Consider the following 17,314-nt stretch of genomic DNA (forward strand, 5'->3'; position numbering starts at 1 on the left):
TGCGCACATAGCCACGATCTTATTACACAAGACAACCATGAAATACACTATTGAACTAGTGATCATGATATGAACACAGGCCATCGAGTTGATCAAATTCAGGTTGTGAAGTACTCCGTGAATGTCTCTCGAATGTCTTGCCAAGACATCGTCACCAAAGCTCACTCATCCGTCCATCAACCTGCCGAACCACAACTCAAGCTTTCACTACCAACGCCATAACTTCCACGCCCTTCGTTGCCCCGCACCACAAGTGCATCTGAAAAGCCGGACTCCTGCTGTCAAATTTTCGACTTCTGAGCACAGCACACCAGGCTCAACACCCCACAATGGCTGTCTTCAGCGCGGTGCTCAACACTGTTGGCGCATTGTTCCTGACACATGCGTACGTGCAATCTCGGCCGCTGCACCGAAGCTACGTTCTGGCATATCACAGCAGCCGCTGACAACTATCCTAGTGTCTACTCCGCACACGAACACACCACCGCCTTCGCCAACACCCCGCTCCCCCTCGACATCACCCTCGAGCTCCTCGTCGGCGTCCTCATTCTCTCAACCGGCATCGTAGCCTCGGCAGACAAATTGAAGCCAATTCAATACGCCAACTGGGCAGGTCAGATGTCTCGGGAGGGCAGGAAACCCGAGGGCAAATATACAAGAGAAGGAGAGGAGATCTTGAGCGAGGGCGACCCGTATGCTTTCTTGGGCCTCGATGGTGGGATTGGCGGCAAAGGAGAGGGACGAAGGGGGTTTTGGGATGTTAAGGGGAAGAGGAAGGAGTACAACGAGTGGGTAAGGGGAAAGCAGTAGAAGCTGGGACAACTCGCGGAGCTAAGTCAGGGTCGGGGCGACAAGGGAGCGTCTGCAATGAACAGAGACAGCGCAGTAGGTTGGAGAGCATCAGCTAGGTATGCAGTGTTGCGATTTGGATACCAGCCTTGAAGCCAGAAGCTCGAGGTATGCCCTTGATAAATAACCAGGAACGCCGGATACCCGCTTGAACGCAAAGCAATACTCCTTGAATGCACCAAGTATGCGTCTTCCATCGGTCACATTCCTACGCATCTCCTGTCATATTCTCCAACCCAGTCCCACACGCATGCGCCTCACAAGCCCAGCACTCACTACCCTCCATCGCCTGTCCAATCGCCGCAACATCCGCACTCCTACGCCTCCCTCCCGCTTCAGCATCCGCGTTAACATCCACCCCACTCACCCACCAGATACTTGCCGCCACGATCTGCATCACAACCTGAAGATCCCCCTCCGTCCTCGGTGCATAGATCAGCACAAATTCCCTCGGCACGAACCTCCGAAACCAGCCCCCCTTCGCCAGCGGGTGTCGTTCACCCCACCCGCTCTCAAGCATGATCTTCGAGTCTGCGGGGTGCAGTGTGAGGTGCAAGGAGCCATCTGAGGGGTGCGCGTGGCATATTTCGCCGCCGCAGGTGCGTGTGATTGGGGACGAGGCGAAGAGGCCAGAGCTGTTCTTCTCGAAGCAGCTTGTACGTTCGAGCAGCAAGTTTGCAGGCTCTTGGGTGTAGGACTGCATTCGTGCGACGAGGCCGGCGTACATATCCTCGTCGCTTTGCTGGGTTTGTTGACGTTGCGGTGCTATGCCTGCTACGAGTGGCCGTTCCCCGGACCGGGCTGGGAGCGAGTCTAGGTACCCTTTCTGCGGTCGGAAATGCGGGGGGATTGGTAGTGGTCGGAGGGGATCTCGCAGGGAGATGAGGCCGAGTGTTTTGACTTTCAGGTAGCCGAGTGGTGTTGATGGTGTGCCTCCAGGGCCGAGCGAGAGGAAGGCCTTGTAGTCATGGTAGGTGCAGAAGGCTGTCAAGACGGGAAGAGTGAGGACCAAAATGGTAGCGAGGACATAGAAGCAGCCCTCTGCTGTGGGCGGTAAGCTCGTGAAGTCGAGCTCCATGGTAGTGCTGCTGAATTGGTTGGCAGTTGTGGTGGGATGAGAATAGGGTAGCCGTAGGGTTTTCAAAGCTGCTGTTGGCTTGGAATGGGCTCCTTGCGTTACAGTTTTAGCTCTGAGCCAAAGCAGTGGAATCGAGGTCCGCGGATAATGACACAAGAATTACAGCAGATTCAATTATCTCAAAAGTTCCAATTTAGGAACATAGACAGCATTGAAGAGTAGCTTCCCCAGGCTTCAGAACAGCATGATGCCACATTATACCCTGCTTACCTCCAGAGCTTATGTACTTTCCCTCAAGTACTTCTCCTCAAAACCTCAGCCGAAGCACAGCCAATGTCTCCGCAACGTCAAAGGGTCGTCTTGCAGGTACCACGTGCAATACCTGTTCTGCACTAGCTCCTTCATCCGATTCGTCGTTCGACGACCCTGTGACGCAAATTGGCGAGCTTCAGTGGAGTACCCGTCTATGCGGAGGCACGACGCAGCTCAGCGCAGGATCACAGTTCCGTCACAATGCATTTTCGTGAAAGGGCCAATCGTTGGTGTGGAGTCTTGGTGCGCCCATGGTGCTAAGATGATCTTCCCGCGGACTTGAGGCGGTCAATGGGCACCGTCCTCTTCGTGTCGGGTAGTTACATACGAAGACCGAACACTGTCTCAATCAAATGATATGATCGTGAAACTGGTAGGGAGCTCCAAGATGGCCCGGATTGGTTCAACGAATCATCACAACCCACGATGCTGCATGTGCACATCGGCACGCGGATCCGAGTACGGCAGCCTGTCACGCGCCCGATCCCCCCGACTCAGAATCTGACTTCAAAACTGCCGCTTGACTTCCTCATTAGTATCTCGGTCATCGTCGCTAGTTCTAGTCTATCCCAGGTGCCGGCCTTCCGGTCATGGAGTCTGTTTCTGTTGCCTTACTGGTATGCAAGGCGCATTATCGTCTACAGAAGGAAGTAGACAGCAATATCTTACAGATTCGGTAACAAAATGTCTGTCCCGCAAGCCTCGAATTTGCCAATAGTTGTCAGTTGAGGCTCTTCGTGGCGTTGGCCGTTGACTAAAATTTTCACCGACTGTGTTCACATGCCCAACTAGGACGCTACCACTTCTGCTCCTTCAGACACCTCGCTCTACGCGACTTCGCAGCATCTCTCCGCCGCCAGAACCGTGTAAATCCACGCCAGACATGTTGGCGCCTGCACAACGTCAGCTTTATTTAGCATCAGAATGGAAGATGAGCAGACTCACATCAAAACCAGAACCATGGTGCCCGTCACCGGTATACATAGCCACCAAAAGTACGCATCGCTGTTCTTGAGGCATGGCATATCCTCAAAGTTCATTCCGAAGTACCCGACCAAGAACGTCATTGGCAGGAACAGGATCGTAACGAAGGTCAGCTGCTTCATGCTCTCGTTCTGATATGCGCCCATTGTGTTGAATATCAGATTGATCATTCGGTCTGCGGAGCGCCGCATGCGTTCGAGAGATTCTGTGACAGTGATGCAGTGGTCCTCCACGTCGCCGAAGTAGGTGTGCGCAAGTGTTGTGATGGTGATAGAGGCTGTTGACGGGTCCTTTGGTGTGTATGGAGGTGGAGAGTTGGCGATGTGAGACGATGAGGGTTCGTGGGAGGAGTTGGTCGTCTGCACCAGAGCATTCGAGTTGTGTTGGCGAAGGGCGTTGACAAGGCTGGTAATCGGAGCGATCTGGGAGCGGAGGAGGGAGAGCTCTGATGTCAGGATGTACCTAGCTATGATCAATGGTGTACCTCCAGCGGCAAGCAAGGCACAACGCCCGGTAAACTTACAGGGCCTTTGAGTGTGCGATACTTGGATCCGTCAATACATCCAGCTCAAGTTCAGCTATACTATCTTCGTATGCCGTAGCGATGGGAATGGCAAGGTCAACGATACCGTCGATGATCGCGTGCATGACCATACTGGCATCGCCACTTTGCCTCAACACTGTCTCAGCTGATGACAAACGCTTCAAAATCGGCTCCTCGATCACGTCTGCAGAGTGCTCAAAGAACGATACCAACGTGTTATTGCTCTGAAGGAACATCGACACCTGTTCCACGGAGACCATAAGACCTTTAGGGTTAAGCGTCGAGTGCTCCTCCATGTAGCGTGTTCGTTCAGGGTCTGCATCAGTGCGATAAGCTTGTAATGTCTTGACAGCTTGTCGGTATTCAGCAGGTACATGCTTTTCCCGATACGCTGGGCTGTTTGTGCTAAGGTGTCTCGGATACGGTGTCTGCGGTGGTGATCCATTTGTGATTCCTCCGTTCTTGCGAATCAACCGCTGCAGAGTTAGAAGAACTGTTCTCTCATCAATATACTTTCACAATGCTTCTAGAAAGTTGAAGTACATACCGAAGACGTGTTCTGGGTACCAATCCGCTTTTGTACGATTTCTCGTGTGCAATAGGTCTTCAACAGCCAGACTATGCAAGTTTTGCTTTTCGCCCAGAAGCCGAACTACGTCCCAGTTAAGTCCATTAACTGCGAGTCAACTCAGGTCAGCGTGTATCTTACGCATGCTCAAACTATCATTCCTTACCGTTGATCCACCGGCAAGTCACCCAGTCATCACGAGGCTTATCCAAGAAGTCCCTGAGCGTCTCGTTGTTCAACTCATACTTTTCAATTCTATCGATCGAGAAGTCCACTGCAGTTATTTGAGATTGCACCCGCTGGCGCCATTGGGGCCACGCATCTTCATCTGTGATGTCGATCCCAGGCTCACTTCCTGCTGTTGGTTCGCGCGGCGCTGCCACGCTGATGCATTTTGTGTTGTTCTTCAAGAGCCGACCAGTAATATCGCGCGTCGTCCTTCGGACCGACCACCGTGACGGAGATGAATCCGTCAACACAGAGTGCTGCTGTGTTGGTGATACATTTTGTGTCGCAAACGTGCACGTTTTCAAAGCTTCTGACTTAAGCCTCGGGAAACGCGTCGCAATAGACCCTGCAACATGGTGCAAGCGCGGTAGATTGAACATCTCAAATTGCCTCTACAGCATCACTACTTCTTTGATGGCGAGAGACTGAATAAGTGAATTGTGAGATGTGGCGTCGAACGTCGATGAAAGCTCGAGTGGTGAACGGAAGAGTAGCGCTGCGGTGAATCACGGCAAGCGCGACGATGACGATTTGTCGACGCGCCAACACGTGGATCCGAGCAACCAACCTCCTACTTTTCTTCCTTCCAAAAGAACAACAGCGTCCTTACAGCAAGCATCTTCCGGTGTGTTCAAGTCGTTAACAGCTTTCAAGGTGTTATCCATCCGCAGCACATCTGCCCTCTGGTTCGTGCATGTTTCGCCATGTTCACAATCGATCTTCAGATTCGTCAGAGGATGTTGCATCACGTTTTTCACTCTCGCTGTTATGGTATTACCTTACCAATTCATCTCGTACAATCGTCATCGATGGGCTGGGCTACATCTGCAGGCTGCTCAGCCGTACGCTTACTGACAGCATTCTCGACCCACTGAAATCATGTCGCACTTGGTGGTGTAACGTAAGTGATGGCCTTGAACATTACGACATTTGGGACGAGATGGCTTCGGGGCGCCCGTCAACACAGTGTGATAGAATTTGGAGACACGACTAATGCATATGATTTCAGGTACGGGCCCCAAGTTGAGCTTTTAATTCTGCACTGCGCCCGAAATGTGCGCGTCCACTCATTGTTCCGTCTTTACAGTTGATGCACTTGTTTGTGCGACAATCTTTGTGCTACGTAGTCAGCGAATCTGCTGTAATCATACATCTTCACGTTTGGTAATTGACTAGCGCTCGTCTAGATGAGTTCTTATGGCACAGTACTGAGATTTCGCAGTTCTGCATATCGGTACCCATAACGTTTCGACATTGCAAAGACTGCTCTGACAATCCATCCCCCAAGTTCTTATACAACAGCTGGTCATCATCCATCAACCCAAAATATGTATGCTTCTCAGTAGGCCTTGTAACTCAAAATCTTTCTCGGAGGAGTCAAGTCATATGTACCCTCATTGTTCCTGTAGCTCACCGCTCCTTGACAACCCCTCTTGGTATAAAGCTCAAAACTTTTAGTGACCAAGCTGTTCTCGAATTTGACTCTTTTGACTGGAGAACTCATGTCGAAATCGTAGGTCTTACAGCCAGAGTCGAGGCGGCCGTGGGTAGTGACAGAGCGGCCATCGTTCATGAAGACTTGGAGCTTCCAGGCTGAGGCGAGAGGTGTGGCGGCGAGGAGAGGGAGAAGTACAGTGACAACGGAGAAGTGCATGGTGATGATTTATAGTGAGTAAATTGGGTTCGAAGAGGATTTGTTTTTGATGGTGACTGTTGTTTGAAGATGTTATGACGATGAAGAACGACTGGGTGAGCTTTTATACGCTATCTGATGATACAAGTACGTCAAGTCCAATGGTCTGTCGACAGCTTTTTTTTGGCCAACTCCGTTCACCGGTCTGTGCGATCAATCTCCAATACCTACTATACATAGAATGCGAAGAATGCGAACTCATATAAGTATGTACCAAATGTGTAACATAGGAGGTGAGCTTTCATATAGAATTTGACAAACTAGGCTGTCTTATGCAAGGGGTTCAATGTGAGGATCATCGACAGACAGGTAGGTGCGCACAACCATTGGATGGCTTTCTGGCCCCCGTAAGTGCGGCTGAGGCTGCGACAGACTTGGTACTACAATAACTTGTCATACTGGCAACTCGAGTAAATTCGGACCCAAAACATCCCCGCAACCTCGGCGAGGTTCATCAGCGCAAGAGTCGATGCGAAGCATCACACATGTGTGACGATCGTAAGGCATGCTCCGTCGGGGAGCGATACCGCATGGTGATATTAACATGGCTTTCGGTTCTCCTCGACTTCTCGTCGTATCAGATGAGGGCTCTTACTAGAACTGCCGATGACCATGCCGAATCACTCAAATCACGTCCATGTGCATCTCGTCAGGCTTGCCCTGAAGTCGGTCCTGCCTGATGCCGAAGGCGTTCCACAGATCGACGCCAACAACATGCGCTGGCCAATCAATCAGGTGCCAATTCTCAATACCAATTGCCATGGCAATAGCAGTGACGAAGTCGGCCCCGAGACCCTCTAGCCACCAAACGTTACGCACTCGGCCTGGCAGCACAGCGTAGTGAGCAAGGATAACGAGAGCATCACGGTCTTTGTTCTCGAGGAGCTGGATAAATTCACGCGAGATGCGTGTAGACCAAACGAAGATAGCGCCGCGATCTGTGAGTACACCAGTCGTCTCATCGTCGACTGCGTAAGGCACAGCCGTCATTGGAGGGAAGACACCAGGCAGTGTAAGCTGTGATACAAGTGCGTATGCCTCCCGTAGATAGCCAAGGGCTTGGTCGAGATGAGGTGTTTGTGGTTCGCAAGTTTTGTCTGTGTCTCTCCAGAGCTTATCGATGTCTTGTAGCCGTCGATCCTCTTCCTCAGCACGGGGCGTGGCAGGGGTGCGGCGTCTTGGCCACCAATTACGTGCTGCAACGGGGTACATCGCCCCATTCACGACATGATTCCAACCACTCATCAGAACTGTGAGTGGACCTCGAAGGCCCCAGACGGTGCGTAATATGCAGTCCATCATCTTGTCGACAACACCAGCGGGAGGTAAAACAGTGCCATATTGGATCGTCTCGCGTAACGCTTCAATGTCTAGAGCTGATGTACGGAACAAGTAGACCGCTGTGAGCGTCGAGCTGGCAAAAAGTGCTGCCGCATTCGCTGCATTGATGTTTTCGAGTTGAGGTCGATATGTTGTCAACGCTTTGTTCATCCTCGATGCTGCCACAGCATTCATATTGGCCCTCTGTGTCCTATCCCCATGGATTCTGCCAAGGTGTAGCGAGGCAACTGAGAGCACGCAGTTGACGAGGAAATCGTGTGCATGAGCCATCTCAGGAACACATGTCTGCCATGCTGCCTTAGCAGGGTCGTCGGTAGCCAACGTCAGACTCGTTGTATACTCGTAGTGATACAAAACATCCTGTAGTGACGGAGGCAATGGGTCTCGAATGTCTTTCCAAACATCGTTAAGTCGAAGGTATAGTGGGGCCGAGCTCTCCCAAATTTGCAACTCTGGATAGTAAATAGGTACTGGAGATAAGGGGCTCAATGATCTTCGAGTCATGAGTCCGTTTTCTGACGGAGCTGAGGGAGGGATGTCGCGCTGTACAGGCACTGAGTGAAGCACTGACAGACTACCAGTAGGCGACAATGTCTGCGGTGAGCTTTTTGTCTCTGTAGCTTCGATTTCAGTGCCTTTTGGATCTGGTGATAGTCCTTGTATGTAAGAGACTTCGGGAGACGATGATGCTGAGATCGCCGTTCCTTTTGACGACACTGGTCCTGTAAGCCATGATGTTGGCACGAGCTGAAGAAAGCTGCATGATTCGCCCTTCTTATCGCAGTTTGCGCATGTCGGATGCTTTCCATCACACTGCAGATATGTCAGTACTGTAACGATCTTAACTCAACTGCTCAGCGAGACGATCAAGAGCGGGCGTTTGAGCTCGTGAGCATTGTCATGAAGGGTATTGAATATTCTAGTCCCCGCAAGCAAATCTGTACTCATGGTGTTGCTCGTTACAGCCTCTTCACATCCATGAATGACATCTCCTTCACTACGAATATGCACAATAGGCACAAGTCACTTGAAGACGTGCATTGAGCGCGAATTCCAGCACGTCATGGGTCCATATGAACTGACACACGGTGCTATTGGGAGTCACCTACCTTGATTCGTCTTCTTTTGCACTGGCGACACCCCAATCTCGTCTTGTTGTGCGTCCTTCTCGTCGGCATTGCTCTATTGAAATCTGATGCCGCTAGTTGATACGGTTTACGGTGTGAGGATCCGCTTCGGGCGGCATGCGGCGCATGGAGCTGCGTAACAAGCAACCGGCTTGTCTGCTTATGAGGCCTTGCGAATTGATCAAATCGTAGGAAGATCTGTACGTGAGAGGCGTTGAAGATTCGATTTTCGTGTCGGGTGTAAGGCGGCAGCTGCGACTGACGTTTCCACGAGGGCTGTGATGGATCGGCATTGCCGGCACGCGTACAGAGAGCTCTGTGATTGGTCAAATTCGAAGTGAGTTAAGACGAAGCAGCGAAGTGGAAGGCTTGATCGTCATCGTCAAAAGGCTGATACAAGTAGCCAAGATCGTCTGTTGGATATAATGTCTATGTGGGATGCCTGATCCAGGCAAACCTTCGGAACTGCCCATCTCTCTGGCTGCCCACTGCGGCAGTGCTTAGTCATCACGCTCTCTTTCGCCTGGAGGACGTTCAATCCTCGGTCCTCCGCCGGCTCCAGATTCCATTCCTGCCTCCCGCCTGCACGCCGTAGAAGATTTATCTGCCTAGGATATCCGAATGACGCATTGACAATTGAGAGCGTATTTCGTACTTTGAATCAAATTTAGGACGCGACGCCAAAATGGGCTGCGGGTCTACCGTGAGTCGCCGCTGCCAGATTGGCGAATGAGGGAAGGTTCTGTGCGTCCAGGCGTTCAGCCGCCGTACAGCGTATACATAGCACGCTCAATGATTTTGCAATGGGCGCCAGCAAAGGAGAGCCTTTTTGATAGTCGCTGCTGCGCCTCTATTTCCATGGTCGCGACCCGAACACAATGTGTATATAGGAAGAACCAAAGCCTCAAGCATTGCTTCCTAATTCAGCCTTTCAACATCAATTGACTACTAATTCACATCTTCGTAGCGCTTTCCTTCTTGTACGCCAGAGCTTGTCTTCCATACAAGCTCGATATCCACCTAAATCCTCGAGAACTCTTACAAGAGCCAACACCCTGCCAGCTTTCTAACATCAAAGCACTACCGTCACAAAACCAGCACTCACCGACGCAATGGCCGACCACAACGATGGGGACAGCTTTGTGCTCTACCGCTACAACCCCTCCCTAGCCGCAGCCGCTGTATTCGTCGTCCTCTTCGCCCTCACAACCGGCCTGCACATCCTCCAAACAATCCGCAAGCGCTCCTGGTTCATGACGTCCTTCATCATCGGCGGTCTGTTCGAATTCATCGGCTATGTCGGACGCCTCGTGTCGAGCAACGACCGCTACGCTCTGTCGCCCTACATCATGCAAACTCTGCTTCTACTCCTCGGCCCTGCACTCTACGCGGCATCCATCTACATGATTCTCGGCCGCTTGATCCTGTTGACGGGCGGTGAACCTTACTCGCTCGTGCGCCGCACATGGCTGACGAAGATCTTCGTTGGCGGCGATGTGATCTCATTCATGATGCAGGGTGCGGGTGGTGGTATCATGTCGTCTGGTGCGTCGGGAATGAAGACGGGCGAGAAGATTATCATCGGCGGTCTGTTCGTGCAGATCTTGTTCTTTGGACTGTTCTTTGTTACGGCGATCATGTTCCAGATGCGCGGCAGGGAATATCTTCTGTCGCTCGGCAGCAGTGTGCCATGGAAGAGACACCTATTTGCACTTTACGCCACGTCGATATTGATCTTGGTGCGATCAGGATTCAGGGTTATTGAGTACATCCAGGGCAACGCTGGGTACCTTCTCAGACATGAAGTGTTCCTTTATGTCTTTGAGGCGGTGCTCATGTTCGCCGTCACGGTCATCTTAAACGTCAGCCATCCAGGAGACATCGCGATCTTGCTTAAGGGGCAAAGGATGGAGCAGCCGAGCGACGATTCCGCGGAGCGCGGTGTTGCGAGCAAGGGCGACCGATGAAGCACACGCATATTGCAATTCCCGTATTATTCTAGACTTTTGCTTTTGTTGGGCGTTTCCATGGCGTTGGGAGGGCTGGGTCTGGAGAAAATACAGCTGGTTGACCAAATTTCGAGGATGTGAATGGACATCTAGATACGATTTAGATAGTTAACAACCGATGTACCCAATTGGAATTTCTGCTTCTTTCAAACGTGCGCACGGAGAGAATGAACCGATACTTGAGGTTGGGCGAAAGCGCTGAGCGCAATCTGCTTTGTCCTACCGAGCTCGCTGGGCTTTACGCCCGTAGGAGCGCACGTGCAGAATCGTCCTGCACTGCACCATCATCAAGGCGCTCAGCCACCATGCACGCAAGCACACACCACAAGCGGAAGGCGCAAACGGGTCGCTTACCCTTGTTGTGGCTTACCTGAAACCGGTGGGGCTCTTTCGCAAAGCGTACTAGGCGTATTTGCTCGTCCTTCAAGACCAGGCTAGGAAAGCTAGAGGGAAACTCGACTTGATCGGTATACTGAGAGGGGTATCATACGATATGCTGTACTGCGGTATTCAACTGTGCAGCAGGCGGTAAGTCGAAAGCCTGTTCTGAGACAAGGCAGCGAAGAAGAGGAATGCTGTTGCGAACCATTCACTTAGTATTGTCGCTGGCTTTCCTTAGGAGCCGAAGCCCATACCCTTGACAGATTCGTCCTCGCCAAGCGCCAGACGGATCTCGTCTTCACCAACACCAAGCCTTACACGACCGACACGCTCGCCGTGTCTGGCTTCAACACCGATGATACCTGCTTCTGCAAGTTCTGTAGCAGCAGAAGCAAGGCCCAAGGCTCTTGCAGCCTTGATCTTTGCATGTTTGAGTGCAGCCTCCTCAGGCTCGGCGTTCTTTGACGGCGTGGTGTGGGGTTGTAGACCGGGATGTAGACCGGGATGTAGACCGGAAATACCATTCGATCGGTCATGGCTTCCGGGTGCAAGTAGGTAGTCCTGCACTGCTTGCAATTGGCTCATAAAACCAAGTTTCTTGACCTCGTCCACGACATCTCCAAGCGTAGCCTCACCAATACCTGTTCTTCGTATTCGCGCCAAGAGCGCAGCGAGGAGAACCTTGGAAGTCAGCGGCAGCGCCCGAAGCGCCTGTTGCAGGGGACTGCTCGTGGCCTCGTTGATAGCCTGTCTGATCGTCGCGAGGGTAACGACACCCTTACGTCCAGCCGACGACCCTCCGCGTTTCATTGAGTTGGTATCCGACTGTACGGTACTGTTCTGAGTTCGGGAAGATGGGATGGGTTTCGCTTTGTTACCGCGACCGGACCGACTCGGAGTTGAAGGCTGCACCTCGTCGTCCTGCGTGACTTCTGTTTCCGCGATTTCCACGGCGCGTCTGCAAATGTCTAGTGCACGTCGGGCGTCGCCACTCACAGCTGCGACTTTACGCGCCGCAAATTGAACAGCGTCCGAGAGTACAATGTTACCTGGAACTCCCTCCAGGCGCGATTGAATGATCTGCATCAATTGGTCGTGAGTGTAGCCGGGGAAAGTAATTCGCGTTAGCCCTGGGTACACATGTATTAGCCTTGCCCAATAAGGCTCCCGCTGAATACCGGTGAACAGGGGTTCGCGAGACCATCGCAAAAACGGACGTATTGGGCATTGTCCACGCGGCGTCTGCAATCGGTACAGTGCGGGAGTAGATTGAAATTACAATCTGCACGGTAACATTGCTGGGCCGCATGTGAAGGACTGTGTCGGTACGTACCTAGTCGACTACTGATCTTGTTGCTCAGGGTGCGTTCTGGGAGATCCATGGTATTAGCAACAGCCAAGACAATTAGCCTGCTGTGCCGCAACTGCGGCCAGTTGAAGAAATTATACATGACAGACTGGTTCTTTGTAACAAGCTGATCAAGTTCGTCCATCAAGACAACGCATGGTACACGGCGAGGACTAGGCGCAGAGAACTCGCGTTCCAGAAGTTCCAGTGCATGTGACGGACTGACTCTGTCGCCGCGCAGCGCCTGCCACAGCAACGAGTACGACTGGTGAGGGTCTGTGACTTTCATGCCGTTGATTTCAACAAAGATGAAGTCGTCGAGCTCCTCAGCTTGCACTGATGCATGCAGCTGGGCCACGACCTCTCGCACCGTGGCAGTCTTGCCTGTACCAGGGGTACCTGAGATGTATATGCATGAACCAGAGCCATCCGTGATGGCCACCTCTAGATGGCTGTATACGGTCGAGAATTCCTCTTCGCGACAAGGAAGGGCCGCCGGTACAGAGGAAACGTGAAGCTGGTTTCGTGCAATCTGAAACGGCGACGCGAGTGCCGAAGGTGATAGTACTCGGGTACCAAGCGGAGTGAACTCCAGTTGCTTCTTCAACACTATACGCTTGTGTGATGGTGTCAGAAACTTTCGAGCGGCTGGGCTCTTCCTTGTCGATGTTGGGGTAGTAGCTTCGTTGGGTTTCCGGCGCTTCCGTGGAGTCCTCGGTGCAGTGTCGTCCCCAGAATCTGGTATAACGAAGTCGTCCAGATCCTCCTGCTGTCTTTTCGGCCGAGAAGGGCCTTTTCTCGTTGCTTTGGTCTGGCTCTTGACTAGCTCAACAAGAGAGGGGATATCATTGGCGCCGGTGTACACATCTTCCCACTTAAACTCGGGTGTATATGTCGTTGTGCGGGTATTGCAACCTCTCCGGCACACAAAGATTTTGCCGTAGTCTTTCGATGACTTCTTGACTGTGCCAGTCGGGTGCAACTTCTGAAATGTCTCGAGAGACACAATCTTCGCGGTGCCGTTGATCGATGCAAGCGGATTATCGTCGAAAGCGGTGGACATATACAGCTCGTTCTGGCATCTGTTAGTACCAGCTTTTGGGGGAAATGGTCCATATGTCCTACCGGTAGGAAGTCGGTGCGTTTTTTGTTTTTGTTGCGGATCTCTTGTTCAGAAGAGAACCACAAGAACTTCGCCATCTTCTCTTCATCTTCGCCGTCGTTGTTGTAGAAGTCGCAGACAATGCCGACCCATGCCTGGTTCCCATCTGCCTTGAGCATAAGAGCATCTCCGATCTTGCATGCGAAGCTGCCCATGCGCGCACCCACTATACATTTAGCTGACGATGTGGGGGGAGCCTTTCGTTTCCTGGGCGTCGCATCCTCGTCTCCAGGCGCCTCTTCAGCGCTGGCATCGTCGTATACCCATTCCCATGGATGATCTTCGTAACCGAGCTCGTCATCAGAGTCTTCGCGCAACACAGCGCCGCTCGAGAGGATTTGCCGTGCTTGTTCAGCTCGAGAGCGTTTGGGAGCCATGAAATGGCGGCGGTTGTGGTTGTTTATGCTTACGTTGGATCCCCGAACGGCACGCACGCGTCGCGCGTCTTGGCAGGGTCGACGCGCAAAGTGCCTCGATGATCTCGCCGCTGGCGATCTTCACTTGGCTTCAACCATAGCAGAACAGTCTTCTTTCTTCTTTCGTTACTTGTTTTACGGTACGTCACACATGCAGATGCACAAGATATCTCTTTGCAATTTTTGAATTGTTGATCATCGTCGTTCGTTGTCATGACTGATACCCAGCGGGCGCACTGCAGCACTGGGTCTCGCCTTCATGTAGGCTTCCAAACCTTCTGCTAGGAAATTTCCCTAGCATTTAAACACCAAAAACACCGAGTCTCGAAGTATCGAGGGCCAAGCGAGTGACCTTGTCCCAAATGACAGATCGCTGAAATGCTATACAAAAGATGCTGGAAACAAAAAGGTGCCGAGGCCATGCGCCTCGGCGACGAAGCGAAATCGGAAAGCTGCAAGAAGATCCTTCACATGGCGTGAAGAGGAAGAGGAGGGGGTGTTCGTGGCATCGAGTTGGGCGTAGTGGGGTATCCAAACTCATCGTGCTCAAGTGGTGGCGTCTACCATGAGCTGTCAGCGAAGGCTCGTGGAGAGAACGGCACTGCCTTCAAGAGATGGATCTTCAGGCGTAGTAGGACTGGCGGGTTGGGAGCCTTACATGAGCATTGTGGTCTGCGTATGCGTGAGGGGGTGGGATCTCAATTCCGCCAATGGCCGCATAGCCGACGCCAAATGGGCTAAGATCCTCCTCGGCGTAGTACTCACTCTTCATGCTAGGCACCAGGCTAGGCAGAGTGGTGGGGTAGGCTGAAGAGAGCGGTGGCGGCAGGTAGGCGTACGACGGTATCTCCGGTGTCAATGTGGTAGGTATTGTGTGGTATGGCGAGTTTGTGGTGTATGGCATCGAGTATGCTACCGCATCTGGGGCTGGGTAGGTCGAAGAGTATTGTGCTACCGAGAATGGTGGTGGACTTGTCGAGAGCTGGCGAGTGTACTGGTGCGAGAACATATGATCCTCGGGTGGAGTGGCGTACGAGGAATCCGAAGAAGCCGGAGAGGGGAATTCCTGGCGCGGCGAGGTCTGAGGTGGCTGCAGCTCCGCGGGCTTTTGCTCCGGCGAAGCTGAGCTGGAGGCAGCGCGGCGCTCCTGATATCAATTAGTATGTTTTGCCGATAGTGCAACACAGGGCTTAGGTGGAACTCACAAGGTCTTCGAGCCTCTTCTTAAGCTTCTTGCGGTAGTTGCGCTGGGCAATGCGGTTTTGTATCCTCCTGCGCTCGGCAAGGTCTGAGATCTTGGTCCAGTCTTCGTTGGGGTTTGCCGAAGCTGAGAAGGCTGAGGATGTGCCGGAGTATCTTGTGGTAGCAGGAGTCACAACAGCGTACTGTTGGTAAGATTGATGTCTATGCATAGTGGAGGAAGATGCGGAGCTGTATGAGGAACTGTGATCAAGTCACCGTGGGGGAGGGCTAAAGGTTATAGCGTGGGCAGGCTGAGTATCAGTGGGATAAATGGTGGGAGGCTGAAGGCACTCGGAAATCACGGTATATTTATCTAGCTGTCAAATGCGTCCGCAGTCGTTCAAGTGGAGCACAGACTGCCTAGTGGTGGTCCCCCAGCTTCAGGCCCTCACATGCACCCAGGACTACTTGCGGCGGATACAACCCTGTCCTTCACCGACAGGCAGCTTCGTAAATTTAGGATAGCGCTAGACACAGAACTTGTAGCGGACCAGTAACGCTGAGGACCGTCAAGGCTCAGCGCACGGGTAAGTCGGGGGCCGTATCATGGGCGGGCATTAGAGCGGTTCTGCCATCGGTCTGTGTTTTGATACAGCGGTCAGTTCACTCGACATCCCTGTGCCGCACCCACGCCGTGCTCCATTACCACCAGCCCTATGACTCTTGGCCAGCATACTCGTTGGATCCGTCATCATCTCCGTGAGTATGGATATGCTGTGCGACAGAGCGGCTGCCCGGCGTGACGGTGGAAGCAGCTCTGATAGCGCCGCGAGCTTTACGGCCGTCCCGCAGCGAGAACGAGAGCGAGAGGCACAACTGCAACTGCCAGCCGTCTCAAGCCCCCCCAAGCGCAGCAGCTGCTTGGGGGCCAGAGGCAGCAGCATCACCATTCGGCGAGTGCTGCTCTCTGCTGGGTAAATTGCATGCGCCGTTGCTGGGCGGAGTTCCGGAATGGGCGTGCACCAAACGCCCTGCATATTGTTCCAGGGCGGTGTTGGTGAGCGAACGTCCACGAGTGTGCTGGGGCATGAGGGCTTGCACCAGATCATCGCCATCGCACACCTTGCACACCCTGCACACCCATTGGCTGTCCTCGCCGCATCCTCGCGCGTGCACAACCTCGCAGAAATGCTGCACACCGCGACTCGTCGGGCACTCGCTGGATGACGCGGTGGATTCGAAATCCCTAGCGCCGCACCGTTGGACCGTTTGCCTGGCGGGCACGGCACACTCGCTCCAGAACCCCTCCGCAAGAGGAGATCGCTGCTTAGGAGACCATATCCCACATCCGGACTAGTCCTCATTTTCCATCCTAGCCGCAGATGCTTTTAGCTTGCTTTGTAAGGCCAGCTAACTTTGCTGTGGCTTCAATTCCACAAGCCCAGCCGCAGTCGCTCAACCCCATCAAACGAGCGTCTCACGGCCAGCAGCCCTATGCACTGTCCCCACGCTGTCCCGCAGCCTCATCATCACTTCGTTGCTTTGAGGCACTACAGAGTCGGTGAGAGCGATTCTTACTTGCGGGTACCAGTCAGCCCAAAGCTTGTCTTTCGGCTTATGTAACGCTTCTGGTCTATCCTGCCATACATATGAAGGTAGGCCAATCAGCACCAGTTGGACTCTTTCGAATCAGTCTGCGAAAAATCCTCAGGGCTTGCTGGCGGTGATTGACCATCTCATGCCAACGTTTTGCAACCAGCTGATGGCACGCCTCATATTTTGGCGCTGGGCCCTTTATAGATCGAGACTTCCCAAAGCTGCGCCTGCACTACGAGTACTGAGCCATTGTTGCAGGACTGCCAGATGAGGAAAACTGTGGGTACCTTTGCAAATGATGGAAATGTATTCTTGACCCGTTGTACTTTTGTGGAAGCTTAGTCGGTCATGCCTGGTTGATCTAAAGACGTCAAGTCACATTTGGTCCCAAACTTCAACTACCATTATGATAATAGCCGTACTGACTGTCTGTCCTGAGAGGATACTCTGTAAAGCCTCAAGGTCTTTTTTCATCTGCTTTGCCTCTAGAAATAGC

At 52.6% G+C, this 17,314-nt stretch overlaps 9 protein-coding genes across 9 annotated transcripts; 2 read left to right on the forward strand and 7 right to left on the reverse strand.

Moving 5' to 3' along the window:
- Positions 1 to 329: 329 nt before the first annotated feature.
- M421DRAFT_90582 (uncharacterized protein) lies at positions 330 to 810 on the forward strand (the record flags this gene model as incomplete). The annotated part of the gene is made up of 2 exons (XM_033597871.1): positions 330 to 385; positions 459 to 810. The coding sequence occupies 2 exons, from the start codon at positions 330 to 332 to the stop codon at positions 808 to 810; spliced, it is 408 nt and encodes a 135-aa protein (XP_033451002.1).
- M421DRAFT_418236 (uncharacterized protein) lies at positions 560 to 2,156 on the reverse strand. Its single transcript, XM_033591711.1, has one exon. It carries the CDS (start codon positions 1,925 to 1,927, stop codon positions 1,058 to 1,060), a length of 870 nt encoding a protein of 289 aa, XP_033451003.1. The 5' UTR covers positions 1,928 to 2,156; the 3' UTR covers positions 560 to 1,057.
- A 626-nt stretch (positions 2,157 to 2,782) lies between these two features.
- Positions 2,783 to 5,026, reverse strand: M421DRAFT_418237 (uncharacterized protein). The gene is made up of 5 exons (XM_033591712.1): positions 4,502 to 5,026; positions 4,315 to 4,443; positions 3,747 to 4,260; positions 3,185 to 3,685; positions 2,783 to 3,132 (listed from the first exon to the last, which is right to left on the reverse strand). Exons 1-5 carry the CDS (start codon positions 4,941 to 4,943, stop codon positions 3,036 to 3,038), a joined length of 1,683 nt encoding a protein of 560 aa, XP_033451004.1. The 5' UTR covers positions 4,944 to 5,026; the 3' UTR covers positions 2,783 to 3,035.
- Positions 5,027 to 5,660: 634 nt separating this feature from the next.
- On the reverse strand, positions 5,661 to 6,286 carry M421DRAFT_358219 (uncharacterized protein). Its single transcript, XM_033589642.1, has one exon. It carries the CDS (start codon positions 6,215 to 6,217, stop codon positions 5,903 to 5,905), a length of 315 nt encoding a protein of 104 aa, XP_033451005.1. The 5' UTR covers positions 6,218 to 6,286; the 3' UTR covers positions 5,661 to 5,902.
- A 594-nt stretch (positions 6,287 to 6,880) lies between these two features.
- M421DRAFT_57832 (uncharacterized protein) lies at positions 6,881 to 8,775 on the reverse strand (the record flags this gene model as incomplete). Its single annotated transcript, XM_033595539.1, has 3 exons — positions 6,881 to 8,032; positions 8,165 to 8,410; positions 8,707 to 8,775. The coding sequence occupies 3 exons, from the start codon at positions 8,773 to 8,775 to the stop codon at positions 6,881 to 6,883; spliced, it is 1,467 nt and encodes a 488-aa protein (XP_033451006.1).
- A 778-nt stretch (positions 8,776 to 9,553) lies between these two features.
- Positions 9,554 to 10,853, forward strand: M421DRAFT_418240 (RTA1-domain-containing protein). Its single transcript, XM_033591713.1, has one exon. It carries the CDS (start codon positions 9,837 to 9,839, stop codon positions 10,689 to 10,691), a length of 855 nt encoding a protein of 284 aa, XP_033451007.1. The 5' UTR covers positions 9,554 to 9,836; the 3' UTR covers positions 10,692 to 10,853.
- Positions 10,854 to 11,954: 1,101 nt separating this feature from the next.
- Positions 11,955 to 14,149, reverse strand: M421DRAFT_358235 (P-loop containing nucleoside triphosphate hydrolase protein). Its single transcript, XM_033589643.1, has 2 exons — positions 13,588 to 14,149; positions 11,955 to 13,537 (listed from the first exon to the last, which is right to left on the reverse strand). Exons 1-2 carry the CDS (start codon positions 13,999 to 14,001, stop codon positions 12,260 to 12,262), a joined length of 1,692 nt encoding a protein of 563 aa, XP_033451008.1. The 5' UTR covers positions 14,002 to 14,149; the 3' UTR covers positions 11,955 to 12,259.
- A 1-nt stretch (position 14,150) lies between these two features.
- On the reverse strand, positions 14,151 to 15,583 carry M421DRAFT_358176 (uncharacterized protein). Its single transcript, XM_033589641.1, has 3 exons — positions 15,246 to 15,583; positions 14,699 to 15,187; positions 14,151 to 14,600 (listed from the first exon to the last, which is right to left on the reverse strand). Exons 1-3 carry the CDS (start codon positions 15,450 to 15,452, stop codon positions 14,508 to 14,510), a joined length of 789 nt encoding a protein of 262 aa, XP_033451009.1. The 5' UTR covers positions 15,453 to 15,583; the 3' UTR covers positions 14,151 to 14,507.
- A 256-nt stretch (positions 15,584 to 15,839) lies between these two features.
- On the reverse strand, positions 15,840 to 16,586 carry M421DRAFT_90589 (uncharacterized protein; the record flags this gene model as incomplete). Its single annotated transcript, XM_033597872.1, has 1 exon — positions 15,840 to 16,586. The coding sequence occupies one exon, from the start codon at positions 16,584 to 16,586 to the stop codon at positions 15,840 to 15,842; it is 747 nt and encodes a 248-aa protein (XP_033451010.1).
- Between the last annotated feature and the right edge of the window lie 728 nt (positions 16,587 to 17,314).

Source organism: Didymella exigua, assembly GCF_010094145.1.
Source record: "Didymella exigua CBS 183.55 unplaced genomic scaffold M421scaffold_7, whole genome shotgun sequence".
In the NCBI taxonomy this organism is placed as follows: domain Eukaryota; kingdom Fungi; phylum Ascomycota; class Dothideomycetes; order Pleosporales; family Didymellaceae; genus Didymella; species Didymella exigua.

What these genes read in the sequence shown, in the direction of transcription:
- M421DRAFT_358176 (XM_033589641.1), bottom strand. Translation starts at nt 15,452, where the DNA reads ATGCATAGACATCAATCTTACCAACAGTACGCTGTTGTGACTCCTGCT. An exon ending in AGAAGAGGCTCGAAGACCTT is followed by an intron (nt 15,188 to 15,245) that starts GTGAGTTCCACC and finishes AATTGATATCAG; the next exon opens with GAGCGCCGCGCTGCCTCCAG. An exon ending in ACGCAGACCACAATGCTCAT is followed by an intron (nt 14,601 to 14,698) that starts GTAAGGCTCCCA and finishes AGCTCATGGTAG; the next exon opens with ACGCCACCACTTGAGCACGA.
- M421DRAFT_418237 (XM_033591712.1), bottom strand. Translation starts at nt 4,943, where the DNA reads ATGTTCAATCTACCGCGCTTGCACCATGTTGCAGGGTCTATTGCGACG. An exon ending in GACTTGCCGGTGGATCAACG is followed by an intron (nt 4,444 to 4,501) that starts GTAAGGAATGAT and finishes GTTGACTCGCAG; the next exon opens with TTAATGGACTTAACTGGGAC. An exon ending in ATCGCACACTCAAAGGCCCT is followed by an intron (nt 3,686 to 3,746) that starts GTAAGTTTACCG and finishes GATCATAGCTAG; the next exon opens with GTACATCCTGACATCAGAGC.
- M421DRAFT_418240 (XM_033591713.1), top strand. Translation starts at nt 9,837, where the DNA reads ATGGCCGACCACAACGATGGGGACAGCTTTGTGCTCTACCGCTACAAC.
- M421DRAFT_358235 (XM_033589643.1), bottom strand. Translation starts at nt 14,001, where the DNA reads ATGGCTCCCAAACGCTCTCGAGCTGAACAAGCACGGCAAATCCTCTCG. An exon ending in AACGCACCGACTTCCTACCG is followed by an intron (nt 13,538 to 13,587) that starts GTAGGACATATG and finishes AACAGATGCCAG; the next exon opens with AACGAGCTGTATATGTCCAC.
- M421DRAFT_358219 (XM_033589642.1), bottom strand. Translation starts at nt 6,217, where the DNA reads ATGCACTTCTCCGTTGTCACTGTACTTCTCCCTCTCCTCGCCGCCACA.
- M421DRAFT_418236 (XM_033591711.1), bottom strand. Translation starts at nt 1,927, where the DNA reads ATGGAGCTCGACTTCACGAGCTTACCGCCCACAGCAGAGGGCTGCTTC.